Source organism: Thamnophis sirtalis, unplaced genomic scaffold, assembly GCF_051295495.1.
Source record: "Thamnophis sirtalis isolate CommonGarterSnake01/CBP01778 unplaced genomic scaffold, rThaSir2_p1.2 scaffold_6, whole genome shotgun sequence".
In the NCBI taxonomy this organism is placed as follows: domain Eukaryota; kingdom Metazoa; phylum Chordata; class Lepidosauria; order Squamata; family Natricidae; genus Thamnophis; species Thamnophis sirtalis.
In genome coordinates this window covers 4,213,395-4,235,887 of record NW_028261386.1, presented here as the reverse complement: position 1 = coordinate 4,235,887, position 22,493 = coordinate 4,213,395, and the positions used below count along the sequence as shown (strand labels likewise).

The following is a 22,493-nucleotide window of genomic DNA, read 5'->3' as shown; positions in this document are numbered from 1 at the left end:
GAAGGAAGGGAAGAGAAGAAAGGAGGAAAAAGGAGGGAGGGAGAAAGGAAAGAAGGAAGGAAAAAAGGGAGGGAGGGAGAAAACGTAAAAAGAAGGAAGTAAAAGAAAAAAGGAAGGAAGGAGGGAGGGAAGAAAAGAAAGAAAGGAAAAAAGGAAGGAGGAAGGAAGGAAAGAAAAAAACAGATCACCAGTGAAATTGATCAGTAAAGAATTTTGACTCAGATCAACCATTTTTCTGGTAAAAAAACTGAAGAGAGATAATCATCACTCCAACCCAATTCGACCTGCCAATCGGCCCACCTGGTGCATCTCAGATCGGTTGAGTCAACCCCTTTTATTTATTTCTTGGATTTCCATCTTCCTCTTTTATTTAGGAACTGCAAGAGGAAAGACTAGCACACTTATTTTTCCCCCACAACAATCCTGCAAGATAAGTCGGGCTAGTAGGAATACTACCTGACCCAAAGTCACCCAGTGAATCTTTTAAACAAAGGGAAGATTAAACCCTGAGCCCCTCTGCTCCTCATACAGCACCTTCCCCACCAGATCGAAAGGTGCTTTTTTCAAGAAGCAACTGGACTTTCTGGTTTTTCTGCGAAGACGTTTCGCTTCTCCTCCAAGAAGCTTCTTCCGCTCTGACTGGAATCCTTCCATTCCCCACCATCCAGTCAGAGCTCAAGAAGCTTCTTGGAGGAGAAGTGAAACATCTTCAAAGAAAAACCGGAAAGTCCAGTTGCCTCTTGAGAAAAGCACCCCTTTGAGACAACCATGTAAGATTTGGAGGGTTATAATCCAATCCCTTCGAAAAACAGACATTGTGATGAACAACAATCAAGGAAACTACATCTGGTATAGTGTCTCACAAGGGTATGTCAAGTCAATCCTTCTCTCTTCTCCTCCTCTACAACAGAGGTAGCCAGTTACAACTCTGAACCCCTTTTATGGATGCTGGCAGAAGTTTCTGGGATTTTTAATTCAGCTTTATCTGAAGGCTCCTACCTCCGTGACAGTCGGAGAGGCACACTTTTCCATTTTTTTAAAAAATTTGGGGGAAGAAATCCATGATATTATAATACAGTATCATGTTTTTCAACCCCAACAACTCTTAACAAATCTGGACTTCAACTCCCAGAATTCCCCAGCCTGCGTGCTTAAAGCTCTGTGGACTTCGACTACTGTAATGCGCTTTACATGGGGCTGCCCTTGAAAAGTGTTCGAAGACTTCAGCTAGTCCAGAATGCAGCCCCACGAGCGATTGTGGGTGCACCTAGGTACACCCACGTTACACCTATCCTCCGCGAGCTGCACTGGCTGCCCATTGGTCTCCGGACTCGCTTCAAGGTGCTAGTTGTTACTTATAAAGCCCTACATGGCATCGGACCTGGGTACCTGAGAGACCGCCTCCTGCCAATTACCTCCCAAAGACCAATTCGATCGCACAGGCTTGGCCTTCTCCAGGTTCCATCTGCCAGCCAATACCGGCTGGCCACCCCCTGGGGGAGAGCCTTCTCTGTTGCTGCTCCGGCCCTCTGAAACGAGCTCCCCGTGGAGATCCGGACCCTTACTACCCTCCCGGCCTTCCGTAAAGCTACTAAGCCCTGGCTGTTCCGACAGGCTGGGGGCTGTCTTAATTGTGACTGTTGTGGGTTTTAAAATTGTTTGTATTGTCTTATTTATTCCCTCCCCTGTTTATTGTGAGCCACCCGGAGTCCTTCGGGAGTGGGCGGCATACAAAACCAATAAACCTAACCTAACCTCCCAGAATTCCCCAGTCAGATTGCTTTAAAATGCTTAAAAGATGATTGAAGGACTTGAGACTTAAGACAAACTTAAGGAGACACATCTTAAAACTGCTGAGGCTGATAAAGATTATTTTATATATACACAATATTTCATAGCAAATATTAACCTAAGCCAAATTGCTCTGGCTTTTGCCCTCTTTTTTTGTTTGTTTTTAAAGATTTATTTCCATAGGTTTTGTCAGCTGAAGTCATTGGAAAAAGAACATCACAAACATGGAAGCATCAATCGCCAGGTTTTTAAAAATAACTTTCCTTCCTCTTCTTTCTCACAGCATCCAGAAGACACTTTCATTTTTTTTAAAAAAATGCATTTAAGGAAGGGTGAAATACAGCTAGGGGGCAGCACCGAGCCAGTGTTGACAAGTCTCAGGAAGAGAAACTGAACTGAGCAAAGTTAATATGGAATGGACACCACCAGGAGATCCCAAGGCCATGGAGTAGATCAGGGAGTCAAGGGAAATTCCCAGAAAAAGGAAACAGCAAAAACGCTTTTGATGTTTTTTGGTTCTGTTTCCCAAAAAAATAAAGGGTCTGCCTATTGCACCTTTTGGTGGTGGGGGGGAACAGAAACAGGGCAATAATGTGACATTTTAAACATCCGTAGATAAATAAATTAGGTTGCTAAGTGCACATTCACTCAAAGGGGGAAGTTTTTCTCTCCACCAGCTACAGAAAAATGATATATATCCTGTTTTCCCCAAAATAAGACCTCCTCAGATAATAAGTCCTATCGGGCTTTTGACTGCATCCCCCAAAATAAGCCCTCCCCAAAAATATTGCAACACAGCAGCAGCCACAAGGTGACCCCCCCCGCTCGCACCTCCTGCACCTCAAAAATAATAAGACCTTCCCGAAAATAAGGCCAAGTGCTTATTTTTTGGGGGGGAAATAAGACCCTGTCTTATTTTCGGGACAACATTGTAGAAACAAAAAGATCCTTTCTCCCTATTACCACCAAACTTAAAAATAAGATGGAGCAGTGCTTCTGTTCCCAACCCATACAAGACTATCCACTTTCTGAGCGCATCTTGACAGCAAGAGGGAAAAAAAGAAAAGAAGGAATATTCAATATAGAATAGAAGCCCAGCTATAATGTTATTTTTATTCTTTCATTCGGATCCAGCAAACACTCAAAGCAAGAAGTAAAATGGTAAAGAGTAGAAAAAAAAATTCAAAAGCATAAAATTAAGGCTCCGATCCGTTAACCAGTAAGAACCCGGTGGTACAAGGTGGATTTCCTAAGTACCAAGAGAGAATATGGCTTAAACCAGGCCATCCTGTTAAATTCCGAAAAGGATTTATTTGCATGTATATAGCATGTTATATGAACCCAACGACGGTATTTTTGATCATTCCGATTTAGAGGTTTAGCACCGAGCAGCAGTCATAACGGAATACAAATTACAGTTTCCATTACATTTAATCACATGCGCGGCGCTACCTACTTACCAATAATAAAATCCCCGTGTCCGTGAGATGTATTTATTTATTCATTTGTTCGTTGCCTTGATGGCCCTCCTTTTTTTCCAGAACGCGATTCTCTGAATCAATTCCTCCCCACCACCACCAAAAAAAGCAATTATATGCTACTCATTCTCGGTTTTATCCCGTGAAAACAACCCTGTTAGGTAGGCTGGACTGAGAGTTTAGCAGCTGATTTAAAATCACGGTTGAGGCCCCCCCATGGCTCAAGAGGAATTAAAACCACAGAGGTTTTAACAGAAACTTTTGGAGGTTTCTATTTAGCGCCTTCGATCCTAACGGAAAGAAAACAGCCCTAACTGGTGTTTGGAAGAGGACAGATCCTGAGACTCAAATATTTTGCTCACCAAATGAGAAGAGAGGATTCCTTGGAAAAGACCCCAGTGGTGGGAAAGATGGAAGGCCAAAGGAGAAAGAGACGTCAGAGGACAGAGATGGTTAGATAATGTCATCCATTCAATGAACGTGAATTTTGGAAAACTCCAGGAGACAATGGACGATGGGGGGAGCAGCTGGGGGGGGTGCTTTGGTCTATGGCAGTGATTCCCAAACTTGGCGACTTTAAGACTTGTGGACTTTACAATTCAAGAATGGACATTGAAAGTTACAAACTTAGCCGAGATGGCTAAAATATCGGCATATCTTAAAGATCACTCAAATGAGAGATATAAACGAATGTACAGAGATATAAACAAATGAGAGATATAAACGAGACTGGAAAAAATGGATTGACTATATACAAAATAAATACGGGACCAAGAAATTCCAGTTAGCCTATGTTTAAGATCAGAAATGATTTAAATTGTTTAAAGTTAGCTCAGCAAGAAGAAGCTAAGATCATTGTAGAGATGTCATTAATTTCTTTATTTCTTTTTTTCTCAATAGATTTTAGACTGTGTTTGTTAAAAATCCATACCGTGTACGGGTTCTGGGAAGTCGGGGGGGGGGGGGAAGGAGGAGTGGGGTTGGGGGAGAGGGTGGAGGGAGGGTGGGGTATACATTAGGCTAGACAAGAATTTGGTGGTAAACTAAAACTATTTTGACACACACAAAAATTGTACTCCGATGTCTCACTGATTGAGGAATGATGAAATGTTTGTTTTAAAAGAAAATAAAACTTTTGAACAAAAAATAAAAATAATAATAAAAAAAGACTTGTGGACTTCAATTCCCAGAATTCTCCAGCCAGCTCTGCTGGGAGTTGAAGTCCACAAGTCTTAAAGTTGCCAAGTTTGGGAACCACTGGTCTATGGGGTTGGGAAGAGTCAGACAAGATTTAGCAACAACAACAAATCTAGATGTCTTGCCTGGTTTGTTCTTGGTGATCTCTTATTCATTTGCTTGTATATCGCACATTGGCTTTTTATTCCACTAATATCCCCCCCCCCAGTTTTAATGTATTATTAGCCATCCAAATTTTACCTCTGCAAGGGTATAAATCAACGGAACGATTGGATGACTGAATGATTCAATGGTTCAATCTATCAGTCTCTGGAGGAAAGTGGAATGCCTGGAGCCTGTGTTGGTCACCAAACTTTCTAAATCCTGCACGAGCCCAGTTTGTTTGTTTTTTACAAAGTGGGTGGATGCAGGGGTGGTGGGCTCTAAAGAAGACAACGGCTGGATATTGGAGAAATCTAGCTCCGTCAATCCATTCAGCCACAAAGCCAAGTCACTGTTAATCTGGCCTACCAATCCATAATCCATACCCCGGAGACTCCAGCCCTTGTTGATCTTGGCGGATTTCTTGAAACTAAACGAAGTTGGACTTGGGTAAAGTGTGTTGAGAGACCACCAGGAGATCTAACTGTAAGTTAGATTCACTAGTCTATAAGTAAAGGTAAAGGTTTCCCTCGCACATAGGTGCTAGTCGTTCCTGACTCTAGGGGGCAGTGCTCATCTCCATTTCACAGCCGAAGAGCCAGCACTCTCCGAAGATGTCTCCATGGTCATGTGGCTGGCATGACTAAACACTGAAGGAGCACGGAAACCTTCCCACCAAAGGTGGTTCCTATTTTTCTACTTGCATTTTTACATGCTTGGTTGCTAGGTTGGCAGAAGCTGGGACAAGGAACGGGAGCTCACTCCGTTACGCGGCACTAGGGATTTGAACCGCTGAACTTTCTGATCGACAAGCTCAGCGTCTCAGCTCAGTACTCTGTAGAACAAAGCAAAAAATGCCAAAGCATCACTTCCTAATTATTGCTAAGAAAACAGCACTGATGTGTCCGCAGAGTGGCCAGAAATGAAGTCCAGATTTTATATTTTTAAGGGGAGGACCATAAACCAAATGGCATACTAACAGCATTGCTGTTAGTTACATTCAGAATTTAGAATTACATTCTTAAACATGAACACTCACAACTTTTACTTTAGCAATATCTTTCCAGATCCCATAAATTCAGCAGATGAGCAAAATTCCCTCTTCTTTCCTATCTTATCTATGGGGGTGGAAGTAGGGTGCACGACAAGACCGAAACAAGTGAAAGAAAGAAGGAAAAAGAAAGAAAGAAAGAAGGAAGGAAGGAAGGAAGGAAGGAAGGAAGGAAGGAAGGAAGGAAGGAGGGAGGGAGGGAAGGGATCTAAACAGTTGCAACCATGCCCCTAAAAGCCATGTGGAGTCTCGGTAAGTTTATTTATTTATTTGTTAAATTATTTGTTGCTCATCTTGCCATGGGAAGCAAATTCTGCATTTGGGACATTTTCGGTAGCATCCATAATATTTATTCCTTATCTGTTTCTCCCCCCACAATTTAATATATCTATAACAACTGTATAATGCATATCAGTGCAGAGCTGATTTCAAATTCTATCAAGAAGTAAATAACTTGATCCTCAGAAGCTACTCCAAACATCTTTGGGGTTTCCTCACCCCTCCCCGCTCAACTCTGATCCTAGTTGCTGAAAATTGGTACTTTATTTTCCTTCCATGCTGAGATAGGAAACTCTAAAAAATAGAAAAAGCCTAAGCAAGGCAGCTTCTCTCAAAAACGGGAACTTCTCCACAACTGGGAAACATTTAGGTAAAGAGACCAACAAGAGATTCAGGAACCGAGTTTAAAGAGCCTCTAAAAGTCCTCTTATTTCTAGCAGCATGTTCCATACCGTGTCTTAAGTGCCGGGAAGCTAGCACAAATCAAGAAATGTTGACATTCCAATTTCCAATGGTTTTTTTTTTTTTTGAACCATGCACCAACCCTCCCACAAGAAAGGGGAGGAGAGGACATAATTGCAACCTTAAAGTATATTAAAGGTGTGAATAAGTTTTTAGAAGGCAGTATTTTCACCATTAAGCAAATATCAAGAACACGGAGACATAATATTAAACTGACAGGAGAGAAGTTCAAAAGTCATCTTAGAAAAACATGAGTTCACAGAAAGCAGAGTGGGAGCTTGGAACCAACTTCCAGAAGAAAGAAAGGGAGAGAGGGAGAGAGAGAGAGAGAGAGAGAGAGAGAGAGAGAGAGAGAGAGAAAGAAAGAAAGAAAGAAAGAAAGAAAGAAAGAAAGAAAGAAAGAACAAGAGAGCAGGATAGAGAGGGAGAGGGAGTGAAAGAGAGAAAGAAACACGAATACTTACAACTTTTACTTTAGCAATATTCTTCCATATTTATTTGAGAGCTGAATTTAAAATATGTTCAGCAGATGAGCAAAATTCCCAAATAAGCCCTCCTCTTTCCTATCTTATCTATGGGATGGAAGTAGGGTGCACGACAAGGCCGAAAGAGGTGAATGAAAGAAAGAAAGGAAGGAAGGAAGGAGGGAGGGAGGAAAAGAGTAAAAAGAAAGGAAGATAGGGAAGGAAGAGAGAGAGGGAGGAAGGATGGAAAGGACAGAAGGAAAGGAGAAAAAAGAATGGAAGATGGGGAAGGAAGAAAGGGAGGGAGGGCATTAGAAAAAAGAAAGGAAGATGGGGAAGGGAGGAAAGGGAGGGAGGGAGGAAAGAAGGAAGGAAAGAAGGAGGGAAGGAAAGGAGAAAAAAGAATGGAAGATGGGGAAGGGATGGAGGGAGGGTGTCAGTCATGAGTAACCAAGTTTAAACATGCTTGGGATAAACATGTCCACCATCCAACAAAAATTTTAAAAAGTAAAATTAAAAAAACCCCTCAAAGGGCAGACTTGATGGCCCACTAAGTTTTTTTTCCCTGCCATCAGTTTTCTATTTTTCTGTAGTGTCCCGATCACAAAGACAAGGGGAGGGGTCCAATGGGTGGGTTTTAAATATCTTTATCGCTTCCCAGCCACGGCTCTTCACCAGCTGCTTTCAAGCCCTTTAGCAATTGTTCTGGAACTAAATTCCATGCAGATCTGAATGACTGACAGCTAACCATTTGCTTGACCCCGGCTTCAGAAGGAGGGGGGGGGGATAAACCTCCAGAGGTTTCCTTGTTGAGGGTGAAAATGGGAATTGCTGTTAGTTCCCCAAGGTTTCCTGAGCGGCGACAGGGCACATGGAAGGACTGAAAACACACACACACACACCATCAGAAGGTGGTGGAGTTAGAACTGGGGAACACGACAAGAGGCAATGGAATGGCTGCAGATTTCTTACTGATTTCTTACTAATGCAAAAAAAGAAAGAGAGAGAGAGAGAGAGAGAGAAAGAAAGAGAGAGAAAAAAGAAAGAGTGGGAGAGAGACAGAGAGAGATAGAGATGGAGAGAGAGAGGGAAAGGAAGGAAGGAAGGGGGAAGAAAGGAAGGAGGGAAGGCATTCATAGCATAAATTAAGACTTGCAGCCGGTTACCATACTGAAAATATTAAATATTCCTCACTCCACAGGGGCGCTGGAAAAATATCAAGGAAAATAAAGACGATGGATGTTAGGTATCTGCATATATTACATTTCTCCATCAATTATCTTATTACATGGTTCTGGGCATATTTACTGAGAATGATACCCCATAGTGTTTAAGAGAGTTTACTTGGGCAAATACATATTGAATAACAATTTCCTTTGTTGTCGTGACTATTCTTAATAGCTCCTTTAATCAAGAGGTGTACAAAAAACAATCCTGAAAATATGAACAGGCTTTGCTCCAGTTTTCGGAGCCAATAAAGCAGATAATCCAGTGAAGAGCACAAAGCATGTGGATGAACAGCAAATACAGTTTCTTTAAAAAAATAACAATAATGCACTTTCTGAGTTCTCTGGAGAATCTATTCAGATCTGCCTCGCGCTAAGGAAGAAAAATTGGGCTCTGAGACCGATAGATGCCCAAAGTTATCTCTTTCTCTTGTGTTTTTTTTAAAAATATTTTCTGTACTGTCCCCCCCCCTTCATGCTTTAACAATTGTAAACCACTCAGTTACCCCTGCTTCTTTTAAATATAGTTTTCTCCCCACTGTTTGTGTTGAAGAGTTAAGTCCATTGTATAGGAGGGGGGGGGGTATTAAGAAGGAATCAACAAGAACTTCTCCAGCCTTGCTGAAATCTCTCTCTCATGCACATGTGTGTGTGTGAGAGAGAGAGGGGGGTGGAAAGAAAGAAAGAGAGAGGGAGGGGGAGAGAAAAAAGAAAGAGAGAGAGGGAGGGAGGGAGGGAGGGAGGGAGAGACTCCTGATGTTGGATGCGGTGGGAACACCTGGACCATCGTGGCTTATTCCGCAAACCACAACGAAGGGGAAGGAAGAAAGAGAGAGAGGGAGGGAGAGAATGGGAAAGAAAGGGTGAGAGAGAAAGAAAGAGAGAGAGGGGGAGTGGGGAAGAAAGAAAGAAAGAGGGAGAGAGGGAGGGAGGGAGGGAGAGGGGAAGAAAGAAAGGGAGAGAAAGAGAGAGAGAGAGAGAGAGAGAGAGAGAGAGAGAGAGAGAGAGAAAGAAAGAAAGAAAGAAAGAAAGAAAGAAAGAAAGAAAGAAAGAAAGAAAGAAAGAAAGAAAGAACAGGATTCAGGACTTTCTACTCGCCAAGAATACACCCTCTTCTAGCCCATCTGTTTGCCAGAGCCTTAGAACTGAAGCAGACAAGCTAGGCTATTAAGACTTCTCTTCCTTCCAGGAATGCAGCGAAATCCTAACTGATCGACCCCTGATGTTGGATGCGGTGGGAACACCTGGACCATCGTGGCTTATTCCGCAAACCACAACGAAGCCCCGTCCTTATAGCAGGAATTCAGTGTCGCCTTGAACCGGCCAATAAATTCGATAAACAAATCAAAACTCATGGCTCCTTGGTGGTCTCTGAGCTCGATTGTTTTCTCAAGGTTTTCATTCCCACAAACTAAGGTAACCTCATCAGTGCTTTTTGGGTCAGGTGATGTTTGCAAGAAACCCCCCCGACCTCGGAGAGGACCAAGGACTCCCTCATTGCAACCCTGAGCTACGGAGAAATAATAAATGCAACAAACCCTTTCAATTAAAACCTCACTTGCAGAAATCCAATTTCGGACTTTGCTTTGAAAACGCTTTGGACGATATCCTATCCACGCGGTTCTCTGCCAAGCAGATTCCTGATGGATCCCATCTTTGGATGGAATGGACGCGGAAGGCCGATGATCACCACGCTTGGAGCTTTGGTGGCTTTTGGATCGGGTGGGATCCTGGTGGGATCTCAGTCACCAAAAAAAGGGACCTGGAAAAGAAGGTTTCCATGCTAACCATGGTTAGGGGCCCTCTCTCCTCCACCCAGGGGACAATCCTGGTTCATCCTTGCTTTGGAGAATCTCAAGCCACCAAGGTGAGGAAAACGCCCCCACAACAGGGTTCCCTCGCAGCGAGAGAGCCCCCCCCCAATTCGTTATGGATGACACACCATGATGGCTGCCATCTTGACTTTTTTGCCCACCACCAGCAGACATCCTTGCAAAAAAAGGAATCAGGGATCCAGAAGCTTCACACGTTACAGTTATACCGACACCTGCCTTACTCAAACTCAAGCAGATAGAAGAGAAGAGAAATAGAATGGAATGGAAGAGAAGAGAAATAGAAGTGAATAGAAATAGGAGAGAAGAGAAATAGAAGCAATAGAAGACGAATAGAAATAGAAATAGAAATAGAAATAGAAATAGAATGGAATGGAATGGAATGGAATGGAATGGAATGGAATAGAATAGAATAGAATAGAATAGAATAGAATAGAATAGAATAGAATAGAATAGAGTAGAATTCTTTAATTGGCCAAGTGTGATTGGACACACAAGGAATTTGTCTTTGGTGCAAATGCTCTCTGTGTGCATAAAAAGATACATTGGTGAAGAATCTTAAGGTACCACAGTTAATGATAGTCATAGGCTACAAATAAGCAATCTGGAAACTAATTAAATTTAACTAAACTGGCTTAAGGAGTGAGTAACTGTGAAGAGTAAGCTTGGAGAAGGGAGGAAGGTGAGAGGAGCAGAGGGGTCTTCACATTTCCCCCACCCCTTTTAGAAAGAGGTCCATTTTCTACACCACCACAGATATTTTGTCTGACGTCTGTGCGTTCACACGTAAGGTTTACTAAGCGGCTTTTCCTTGTGCCCCTAAAAACGCCACCTGCCCACCCACAATAAAATACTAATTTCCCCATTGCCGTTTTGCCTTCCTTTGCGCGGCCTTGTAGACTAATCCTGCTGGGAGACTCCCAGAGTGGGCGATCCAACCCCGTTCCTTCATCCATCCACGCTTATTCTCGGACCAGTGGGATCTGGGACCGACTGGCGGTCCCCAACCGAGTTGAGGCCGGAGATCGTTCGGTCTGGGCTGCCCCCTGCCTCCCCACCACCACCACACCCAGCCAAGGCAAGGCGGCTCGGAGAAAGATGGGGATCGGGGCCACCGCCAGCCCCGGGCGCTTCCCCAAGCCACGCGGTCCTTTCCCCACGTTTCTCTGGACCCGCGGGCAAGCCGTTCAGAGCCCGGGTGGTTCCACGCTTCCAAGCTAAGTCACGCTGGGTGGAATCCCGGCTTGTTAAACAAGTCAGGCCCGGATCCGATTCCCCAAGTTTAGGCCAAGTCATCAAAGTCGGGTTAACACAAACCACCATGGCTAAAGTCCTGTTGAGCCCAAAGGAAGCGGAGAGGCGGCTGAAGGGGTTGCGCGACGGCTTCGTGCCGGAGATCACACACACACACACACACACACACACACACACACACACACACACACACACACAGACAGACAAACGGACAGACAGACTCTCTCTCATACACACACCGCCCAATCCTCTTGGCTGTGAGTCAGATCCCGCGGGCGAGCTACTTCTGCCCATCTGGCGGGTACCCACGACCGCTCCCACGTGCGTCCGCCGCTCCTTGGCAGAACGCTACGGGGCTCGGGTTCGTTCGAAAGCGGAGAGCGAAACGACTCGCCCAGCGACCGCCGCAAATCGGAGCAAGATTCCCGTCCGGGTCGGGTCGGGATGGGGTGATAATGGAGAGGTGGGATTTGAGACGTGCTTCGGCCGCGGGATGCAGGAGCGCCGTTAGAGGATAAGGATGGTCTCTATCATTCAGACGACTGGGCCCGTCTCTGTTGGTCAGGTCAAGCTCTGGAGATCTGTTGGACACGTGTCTTTCCTACGTTAGAGAACCCGAGCGGCTTCCCTCTAGTTTCCTTCAAGGCTGTTTCCCAGCCCCTACACCCAATAGATTTCCTAGTGGCCTCCTTTCCAAATTCTCACCGGACACAAAATTGCTTGGCTTCCAACGCGGTCACGGGAGAGAGGGGACGGACAACGGGACGCCGCAAGGCTGCCTCTCAACATCGAAGAGGGTCTCTAACCATCCCCAGGACTCGGGACTCTCCGTGCCTTGTGGATAGGGTTAGGGGCTTGGTCATCTCTCTTGCCTTGCGGGGCTTCTGGGGTTCTCCCTGCGGGGGGAGGGCGATTGTTGTTTTGAGGCCTTAAAAGGAAAGAAAGTCGATCCCGCAAGATCGCTTCGGCAAGCCCCGGTAAAAGCAGCCAAGCGCTCGCCCCGAGGCTTTGCAGAAGCGAAAGGAGAGACAAGGCGCGGGGGATCCAAGCAAAGAAAGCTGGGCCCAAAGGACTAGAAACTTGAAACGCAAAGCAAAGAGGCAGGAAAGAAATCTGGGAAAGGGCTGGGAAGGACAGGAGGCGCGTCTAAATCCTTCCCGACGACAAACTTGGCCGCAAGACTCTGTTTTTTTGTGGGGGGGAGGAGGAAGGGGGGCGTTTTATCGTTGGGAAGAAACCGGCCGGTCTAGTCTGCGGTGGGGCGCGTGGAAAGCCGTCGGGAGTGGCCGTGGGACGCCCCTGGGAAAGAGAGAAGGCTGCCCTTGGCTTTGAGGTCTCGGGTTAAACAGTCGGCAACCGGGCGCCCTTGATGGACCCGAAGGGCCGCACTTGCAGAGCGGGAGGGAGAGGAGGACTCGCCCCAGGGACCGTGACCTTCCCCGTCCGCCCTTCTCCTCCGCCTTCCTTGCTCCCGTCCGTTCCTCCTCCTCCCGTCCTACTTTTCCCGTGGACTTCCCCTGCTTTCGCACGACCTTCAGCGGGGTCTCACTATTCCCCCGTCTCCTTCCTTTTGGGGTTAGCCCCATTCTGTCCTCCCTAAACACAACACCTCCCGATTTTGTGTTTGGGGGGGGGGGATAGTTCTCTAAAGTCTGAGAACAAATACAGGAATTGACCCAAATTGGAAGGAGTCCGGGAATACTCCCCCTTCCCCAATTCATACATTATATTCAGTTGCGGGCTTTTGAATAAAAAACGTGTAGGTTTTACAATTCGCCTCCCCCGTTTCTGATTTTTTTTTGGCTGCCAGAGACTCTCCCCCCCCCCCGCTCAATCTTGTATGTACCTATATCTATTATATTATACACACTTAACAAAACAAACAAACGAATAAATAAATACGGAATGCGGGTTCTACGTTTCTATTTTTTGACACCTCGCGGTATTCACAACAACAATAAGAAATTATTTTCAGAAAATAAAAATCAGCTTTGCCTTCCAATCCCTGCTTTCTCCACAACCGACATCCTCGGCCGTTTCCTCTTTTTAAAAACGCCACTTTTTAAAAGATCGTATCTAGGCTCTAGCCAGGCGGGTTCACACAACCAGTTCAACACCCCCCCCCCCCGGGTTCGCCAAGCGTCGTGGTTTAAAAGCTCACCAAATAGACGATGCCGAAATAATCGTTTGACCGTGGAGGAAGCTCGGTGAGATGCCCTGAAATTTAGGAAGACAATGGTTTTTGCCTTCCCACAACCTTAAGTTCCCCGTTTCAGCCAGGCCTGGCCTGGCCTCCCGGAACACAATCCAACCCCCGTTCCCCCCCGCAAAAAAACCCGGAACGACATTTGAGCCGCGCAAAATGCCTGGAGACCTCAGCCGGTCCTTTTAATTCGTACTTCATTAATACAATGAGCGCGTCGTGGGAATCCAGGAATCCGGGTTAATTCCAGTTTAGTTCAGCTGGGTGAAATGTAAATCCGTTTTGCTTTTTTGCAGGAGTTCAGAAACAGAGCGCACCAAAAAGTCAATTAGAATGCGGGTTTTTTTTTTACCCGCCCGCGGCTAAATTGGTGAACTTTTTTGCAATTTTTTGCAAAATGGGATTGGGCGCAACCGAGTTTCCTCCCATCACCATCCCCGCCAACGAAAGGGAAAAAAAACAACATTCCCCCACTTTTTCCAATTTTGGCTGAACAAAACCTTATCAGCCGGCGAATCTTCCTCTGTAAATATGCTAAAAAGGGGCACCAACTCCTAATACGCCCGCAAGGAAGGTCGCACGATTGGAGGGTGGGGTGGACTCTGTGTGTGTGTGTTTGTGTGTGTGTGTGACAGTCAGGGACCCGGCGGTCGTTAGGAAGCGAGTCAGAGACACGTGCGAAGCAGGCGCTATTCCAATTGAGGAAAAAGCTCACAGCAAACCCAAGCTGGGGTTTTTATCCAGCAGGCAAACTGATGGTGGCTTAAACGTGGTTTACAAAATAAAACTAGGCGGCTGCCTATTCCCAAGATACGCGGTTCCCCCAATATCTGAATCTAGTCAACGAAAAATAACCAGTCCACACGCTAAGGACGGTTTTTAAATATATATATATATATTTCTTAGGGCTGGTGGGTACATTTGTGGGGTTTAGCTTCGCGCAGATCCCTTGGATTCGTGTCTGGTCCGTGGCAGAGACCCGCGAATAAATTCAGGAAGCGGGTCGAGCGGGTCGTGTGAACGCGGCTGCTGGGAAAACTGGGTGGGCACAGTTTAAACAACCGAGGGCATCGGTGCGGCTGAAGCTGGGTCCCCCCCCCACGAGGATAAGAATATAGACCCTCTTTGGCTGGATTGACCCACGGCAAATCCAATCCCCCCAAACTGGTTTTACAGTTAAACTTCCGAGTCAAAAGGTTTGGTCTGTTTCTACCGTGGAAGGAGCGGAAAAAAACTACCCAGAAGTTAATTTGCGAACGGAGCTTGGATTCTTTTTTGGGGGGAGGCGGGGAGAGACGATGGCCATTTTGGGGTGCCAATGTTCTCCACCCCCCTACCCCCCCAGGTGCATAAGGTGGGGAAGTGGACTTTCGCGGCAGGGGCGAAGCGGAAAGAGAAGAAAACGCGTGTATTCTTGGTCTTATTATTATTGTTACTATGATTTCTTCCAAGTATGCCGGCTTGTCTCGAAATCCACGCGAAGATGCTCCGCTTTAGGCGAGACGCTTAAGACAACCCGATTCCAGATTCCGACGCTCTCTGGGGGGGGGATTTAAATGTCCCCGAGCCTGTCCTGGTCAGCTGCCCCACACCGTCTCCCCCCCTCATTTCAAGCACTCAAGATTTCAAAGCCCCCTTATCCCCCCCCCCCAAAAAAAACCCATTGGCTGGGCCTGGCGGTGTCTTTTTGGAAAACCACCTTCCAAGGCGAGAATTTGGCAAATTTGGCTGAGACTTTGATCGTCTCTTGCCCGTGGCACGAAGAGCCGCATCGAGGCTGGGGGTTGGTGGGGGGGCGTAGCGGTACAAAGAGACAAAGCCCAGGCCGAATTAGCCACCGGCCATTTGCGCTCTTCTAAGTGGGGGGGGGGGGGGAAACCCCGCACCCGCGCGGTTTTGCGCTTTGGGAAGCAGCCTCCCGTCTTTTTTTCGGTGGGGTCCCTCCATCCCCCCCCCCGACTAGACCGACGACCCTCGAATTTCCTGCGGGAGGGGGCAGGCAAAGGGAGTCGCTTTAAACTTAAAAAGCGGCGGCTTTGCCAAAAAAACCCTCGTCTCTACCTTAACTGTTTAATTTAATTCCCCCCTCTCCTCTCTTGAAACATTTGTTTTACAATTTTAAAACGTTTCTGCAAATTTGCGAGCTTCCCTTTTGGGGTTTTTTATTATTATTATTGCGCGGTTTGGATGGGAGCGCGTCTCGCTTCTTATTTCCCCCGGATTCGTTCGGTTTGGAACCTTGGTTGCCGGTCGAAGGAAGCGCGGATCCTCGCCTCGGGTCCTTCTCGCTCTCCCCCCCCCCCGGCCAAATGTCTTTTAATAAGACTTACGCCCCCAATTCCTGCGCCTCCGGTTAGCTTTCGTTCCCAACTCTCCCTTCTAAACAAGCGCGCTCCCTCCCATGGAAAGCAATCTACCCCTTGCTCAAGCAAGGGCCGGAGGAAGGCAGCTCGGCTGGCGTGCGCGCCCGGAGGAGATGGGTAAAACCCGAAGGCGAGGCGCCGATCCTCCGCGCTTCTCCCCTTGCGCGGGCCTTTACAAAGCCGCTTTTCGCGAAACCTGGAAAGGATCGGCGGTGGAACTATTGCCTAGGGGAAATTCAAATAAACAAAGGGAGACGGATTGAATAGGAAGCCACCGCCAGGCTGGGCTCAAGAGACGGGGCTCGCTTTCCCGGACTGGGGTGCGCGGTTTTCCAGGCGAACTTGGATGGGGGGGGGCTTCAAATTTCCTCGGGGCCACCCGAAAGGAATTTACTTGCTTGCATAAAAAAAATAACACAAATAGAGCCGTCCCAAGCGACAAACACGGCGCCAGCCTCAGCTGCCTGAAGGCCAAGGCGGGCCGGGACCGATGGGACATGTAGTCACCCTCTCTTTCGAAAGGAAGCCGGCGGGATCACTACCCTCTCAAACCCGTATCTTGAAATAAATTCTGACAAGCTTCAAAAGACGCGGGGATGGCGGGCTTGACCCTTTCGTCTAATTTGGGGCGCCCCAGGGCCTTCCTGGCCTTGGGATGGGGGAGATCGGGAGGGGAGCAACGGCTGAACAGAGGCCGGATTCCCCCGTGGGTTTTTTTTCCCCTGGTGATCGTGCACCCAGTTCCCCCAAACAAATGGACGCGCTACCCGGTTCAACTTTCAGCTTGTTTTGGATCCGTGGATCCGACTTTGTTCGCCTCTAATTCTACATTCTCACATCCGCCTCTATTTCTACACGCGTATCTAGGTTCTTACACCCGCCTCTATTTCTACACGCGTATCTAGGTTGTCACATCCGCCTCCATTTCTACACGTATATCTGAGTTTGCACACCCGCCTCTATTTCTACACGCATATCTAGGTTCTCACACCCGCCTCTATTTCTACACGCGTATCTAAGTTCTCACACCCGCCTCTATTTCTACACGCATATCTAGGTTCTCACACCCGACTCTATTTCTACACGGGTATCTAGGTTCTTACACCCACTTCTATTCATACGCATATCTAGGTTCGCATACACGCCTCTACTTCTACACGCGTATCCAAGTTCACAAGTTCACATACCCGCCTCTATTTCTACGCGCGTATCTAGGGCCTCACAACCAGGCGCCTATCGTAAGAGACTCCACGTAGGTTAAAGACGAAGTATTTATCCATTATCTACACCGGCCGCTCCCCCCTTTGCGGTCTCCCTTTGTGGGAAGCTCAGCTGCATCACGGCGCGGTTCCCCGCGCGGCGCCGGCTTGGCTCGCATCCCAAAGCCGCCCCGCTTGGACTGGGAAAGAAAACGCTGATAAAAGGACAAGGCACGCACACACCCCACTCATTTAAAAGCTTCCTTCCCTTTTCTCCCTTCTCTCGCCAGGCCGACGGTGACGACCTGAGACCCGGGAACAAAGGCGACTCCCAGAAATCGGCTTTCCGCACACTCGCTGCCCCTGGGCTTTTCCCTAAGAGCGGAACATCCTCTGCGCGCAAGCAAGGCGCTGAACGAGGCCGGGCCGTCGTTCGTTCGTTCGCCCGAGAGCTTCCCTTCCCTTCATTCACCCCTGGCCCCGGTCAGACGGGAAAGAACCGGTCTTAGTCCGTCTGGCCGTGGGAATCCCCAAGAGGAAGAGGAGGGAAAGCACTTTGCACGCGCTCAGAAGTGCCGTCTACGCTTCCGGCGAGCGGAGATCTCACCCAGAGCCCTCGAAGCGGAACCTCGGGCCGAAAAGGACACACACACACACTCTCTCTCGCGCGCGCCTGGAGAAGGGACGGAAGGAGGCGTGGGGCTGGTTTCCAATTGCGCGTGGGAGTGGAAGGGGAAGGAAAGAGCCAAAGGATAAGTTTTCAGGACGCGGAACAATTCGGCGGGTGGGGTGGGCGTGGGGGGGACGATGCCTAAGACGTCCAGAAACACCCTCTCCCCCGCAGCCCAGGTAAGAGTAATCGCCGGCATATTTACCCTGAAGTCATCCCCACCGACTCCATTGTTTCTCCTAAAAGAAGGAACAAGCCCGCTTCCGGATTCTGACAAGGTGTCGGAGCGGGTCAGGGGAGGACCAAACAGCCCAGTTCGTGACAGCGTTACTCTTTAAAAAAAAAAAAAAAGATTTGGGAAGTCTTCGCAGCCTTATTTGGATCATCCCAGCCCTCCAGGGTTACTCTCTGGTCCAACAACGTCTTGTGAGGAATACCTGAAACCCGGTTTTAATCAGGAAAGCGGGTTTAAGCGCGCCTTGTGAATTTGGGGGGTGGCGGGGTGTCAAGGGGCCTAGATTAGTGTCGTGGAAACGCAGGGAGAGACGGAAAGGAGGGAGAGAGGGGGGAGGGAAGGAGGGAGGGAAGAGAAAGGAAGGAAGGAAAAAAATGGGAGATAAAGGGGAAGGGAGGAAGGGGGAGGGAGGGAGGAAGAGGAAGGGAGGAAGATAAAGGGGAAGGGAGGAAGATAAAGGGGAAGGGGGAAGGAAGGAAAAATGGAAGATGGAGGGAAAGGAGGGAAGGAAGAAAGGAGGGCAGAAAAGCCCTTTGGGAAACTCACCTAAAGAAGTCGTTTTTACAGTAGAGTTTGCCTTCCCGCGAAAAGCATTTCTCCGTCAAGTTACATTTACATTCGCAACACTGGACGCATTTCACGTGCCAAGCCCGGTCCAGGACGTTGAGCAGGAAGCGGTCCAGGATGGGTCTTTTGCAGCCGGCGCAGTGAACCATTGTCTTTGGCTAGAGGTCGTGCTGGGGCGGGGGGGTGGGGGCGCCTGGGGGAGGGCTGGAGGGGGGGGGGTCGGATGCCGAAGTTGGCCGAAGAGAGAGAGAGAAATAAGTCCTTGCTTCAAACCCTTCCCGGAGTTCAAGAGAGCGCAGGAGGACGAAACGAAGGCGAGGAGTCCACCAACGCCAGCCTCAAGCAAGACCCCGATTTGGGGGGGGGGGGGTGACGGCAGGCAAAGTGTGTGTGAGAGAAAGTATCCCGTGCCGGCTCCCGTTGGTTGGCAGAGAAGCTGAAAGAAGCTGGCAGCTGGTCTTGGAACAAGGTCGGGTCAGGATCGCGGAGCGGGCGGGGGGGTTGCCCCACAGACGCCCCTCTTTAGTGCATCTCGCCAACCGCCTTTTCCGTCTCAATTGTTCCAATCACCTTCATCATCATCATCAAAATAATATCAGCGATTTCCCCTTTATCCCCCCGTCCAGAGGTTTTGGTGAGTCGAGAACCAAAAACGAGAGAGAAAGTTATTAATAATAATGTCCCTTTTCTTCTCTTCTCGGCTGTATGAATGTTTGCAATGGGAAGTTCTTCCAAAAAGGCCGGCTAATAATAACAACAACAACAACAATAGTGAAGTCGATCTGAGCAGGACGAAAAATCGGAAGAGGAAGGACCATCAATCGGTTGTAAAAAGAGACGGAAAAAGGCCAGGGAGATTCTCAGGTTTGAGGTAGAAGCCGTCCGAGGTCAAAGTGCATTCAAGGACGAAATGTTATTATTATTTTTTGTTTTAAAAAAATCCCTCCTCTTCCTCCTCCTCTTCTTCTTCTTCCTCCTAAGGAAAAAAATAATTCAGCAATAAATTAAAAAGGGGGCAGCGGTTGAGCGCAAGCGAACGGCAGGTCGACGAAACAAGAAACGGGAGCGAATCTTTCCCACCTTGGGCCGGATGGGACGAGCCGAGACGGAGTTGGGGTGGGGATCAGAGACAATTGGGGTCTTTTCTCTCCACAAAGTGTTTCATTTTAGGAACCGAGGGGAAAGCAAGGAATCGCCCCACTCTCTTCCCTTTAACGGTCCTATTTTTCCCCTCCATGGCTTTTGCGAATTTTTTTTATAAAACCCAATGAAATATACATTATACATTATATATATATATAAATATACATTATACTATATATATTATATAGTCGTCCTACAAGAAGCGGCCTTTCTGCCTTCTTTCCGCTCGTCCCTTTGCTTCTAGATTGGGCTCCGCGATTTGTCTCGATTTAAAAATGAAAAATAATAATTCTGGGGGTGGGTGGGAGAGGAGTGGGCGAAGGAGGGAGGGCGAGAAGGGAAGGAGAGCAAGGGGGGGGAGGAAGTGGCAAGTGACCTACCCCCTTTACGAGCTCCTGGGTGATGGGCTCCCCCACCTCTTCGCCTGGTCCATGGGTGCTGGATCGAGGCTGCGTGCCGGGTGGGGGGCGCAAAGGAAAAGACGGGGGAGGGAGATGGACCCCGCGCCGGAGGGAGAGAAAATGCCTGGAGGTCCCCCTCTTTTGCCCACCTCTTGCTCCCCCCAATCCTCTTCTTCCTAGGGCGGCGTGGCTGCGGGGGAGAATGTCGCCCCCCCTCCCTACCTGGCTGCTTCGCCAAACGCGCGCCCGCGCGCGTCTGTCTATCTCTCTGTCTGTCTCACTGCCTGCTTTCCTACCCGGCTTGGCTGCGTTTCGGCTTCTGCTTTGCCCCGGCCGGCTTTAGACTGCGGCTTGGCCTCGGCCTCGCCTCCGAAGCCTTATGCAGCGAGCGGCCACGTCACGGCAGCCGGCGGCCAATCGGCGCCCGGATGACTCCAGCTGCCCCCTCCCTCTCCTCTCCCCTTCCCTTCCCTCTCCCCCTTCCCCAACCCGCCTGGCCTCGGCTCCCGACGCTTCGGAGCGTCTTTGGCGGCTGCCCGCAGAGCCGGCAGCTTTCCGAGGGGCGGAGAGAGAGAGAGAGGAAGGAGGCGACCCGCTGCCCCCCCCCACACCGCCCCCTCCTCCGAGAGAGCGGTACGTTTGGGTCAAGCCGCGCTGTCAGCCCCACACCCCCCCTGTGGCAGGAGGGTTGGGTGGGGAGGAAAAGGATGGAGAGATGGGGCGGGAGGGATTCGAGCGCGTCTGGAAAACGCCTGCCTGGAAGTTTTCGACGGGGCGGACTGGGAAGAGGAGCTGGGCCCAGCAAGAGTTTTTTTTGGGGGGGGGGGTCCGACCTGTGCTGAAGCTTCCTGGGAAGGGGACGTGGGACCGGGAAAGCGCGTTGGAGGAGGCCGGAGGAAGATCGGGAAAGTCCTTTTAAAATTTCCCCTTCCTTTTTTCTGTCTCTCTTCCCATTTCTCTTTCCCTCTCTTTCTCTTTCTTGTTTTAAAATTTTCTTCTGTCTTCATTTTCTTTTTCTCAGTTATCATTTCCCGCTCTTTCTTTCCTTCCTTCCCTCCCTCCTCTCCTCTCCTTCCTTCCCTCCCTCCCTCTCTCCTTCCTTCCCTTCCTCTTTCCCTCCCTCCCCCGGAAGAGGTGAAGGGAGGATCAAGCAGAAAAGTCATTTCCATGTTCACTTCCCCGAGTGGATACCCCAAGAAATCCAGCCGACAGAGCTTCCATTCTGAACCCAGAGTCTCTTCGGCGTTCCTAAAAGTTTCCACTCTTTCCAAAAAGAAAAAAAAAGGAAAGGAAAGGAAAATAAAAGCAGGTGAAATTAAAGAAGCGGCCCAAAAGGAAGCCAGGTCTTATGCATTGCCCAAGAGAGGAGGGGGCGGCGTTTACCAGCATCCCCTCGGACGAAGGCGAACCTAAATGTTTAGAATTGGCCAAAGGGAAAACAACTGGGACCGAATGTAATTTAGGTCCGTGTGTGCGTGGGAGGTGGCGTCTGCCGAAGCCACGGACGGCGTCAATGGAACGCGAGAGCCTTGAGGGCTAGAATCTTGAGCCCGAAAGTTTTGCAAGCCGGAGGGGGCTGCAATCAACCTGGCTTTGGTCAATCTTGGTGGGGCGCCAAAGGTGCGCGCCTACACAAAAGGCCCACCTGAGCTTCCCTTACCTGGGGGTCTGCGGCCCCTTTCTCCCCACAGGCAGGACTACCTTCGGAGCATCGAGGGATCCCCGCCGCCAGCTGGCTGAATGAACCGCTGACTAGTGAACGGAAGGAAGAAGGCATTCCCCACGCCAGAGTTTCTAAGGGAAGCCTCCCGTCTTTGTGCGTGGGAAATGTGGATGAGCGATTACAGGTTTCCTCCCTCCGGTCCATTTTCTTTCTTTTTCTTGAAAAATGACCTGAATTTCTTTTCAAAGGAAAGTGGGAAATTGACTCCCCCCCCCCAAGTGAAAATAAACACGAAACCCCTGGAGAGGCTGCGATTCCACGCAGCCCTACATGGTGATAAGGCCCAAGGGCCACCGTGGGCTTCTTTTGATGGCCCTACCAACGAGAGTGGCATTCACAGATAAGGGTTTCTATTTGCGGCGTTTTGTTTATTTAGGACGCTTATTCTCGTTTCTGTTCTCTCTCTCTCCCTCCCTCTCCCTCTCCCCCCTCTCTCTATCTCTGTGTGTGTGTGTGTGTGTGAGAGAGAGAGAGAGAGAGAGAGGAGGGTGGAGATGGAGAGAGGCAGAGGGAGAAAGAGAGTGGCGGAGGGAAATAGGGAAAAAGGAAGTGGGAGAGGGAGAAAGAGAGAGGGAGAAAGAGAGAGAGAGAAGGAGAAAGAAAGGAAGAGGGAGAAAGAGACGTGGAGATGGAAAATGAGGGGAGGAGAGGGAGAAAGCGGTAAAAAGAGAGAGAAGAGGGAGGAAGAGGGAGAGGGAGAAAGAGACATGGAAATGGAAAATGAAGGGAGGAGAGGGAGAAAGAGAGGAGGGAGGGGAAGAAAGAGAGGAAGGAAGAGAGGGGGAGAAAGAGAGGGAGGGAGAAAGAGACAGGG

The 22,493-nt window shown here is 48.7% G+C and overlaps 1 protein-coding gene across 1 annotated transcript in view; it reads right to left on the bottom strand.

The window, feature by feature from the left end:
• LHX1 (LIM homeobox 1) overlaps positions 1-18,582 on the bottom strand; it is an 81,439-nt gene extending 62,857 nt beyond the window's left edge. The window contains exon 1 of the mRNA XM_087719064.1: positions 18,392-18,582. Within this exon, the coding sequence (XP_087575190.1) occupies positions 18,392-18,561 (170 nt within the window). The 5' untranslated portion in view covers positions 18,562-18,582. The remainder of the gene's footprint in view (positions 1-18,391) is intronic.
• Positions 18,583-22,493: the final 3,911 nt, after the last annotated feature.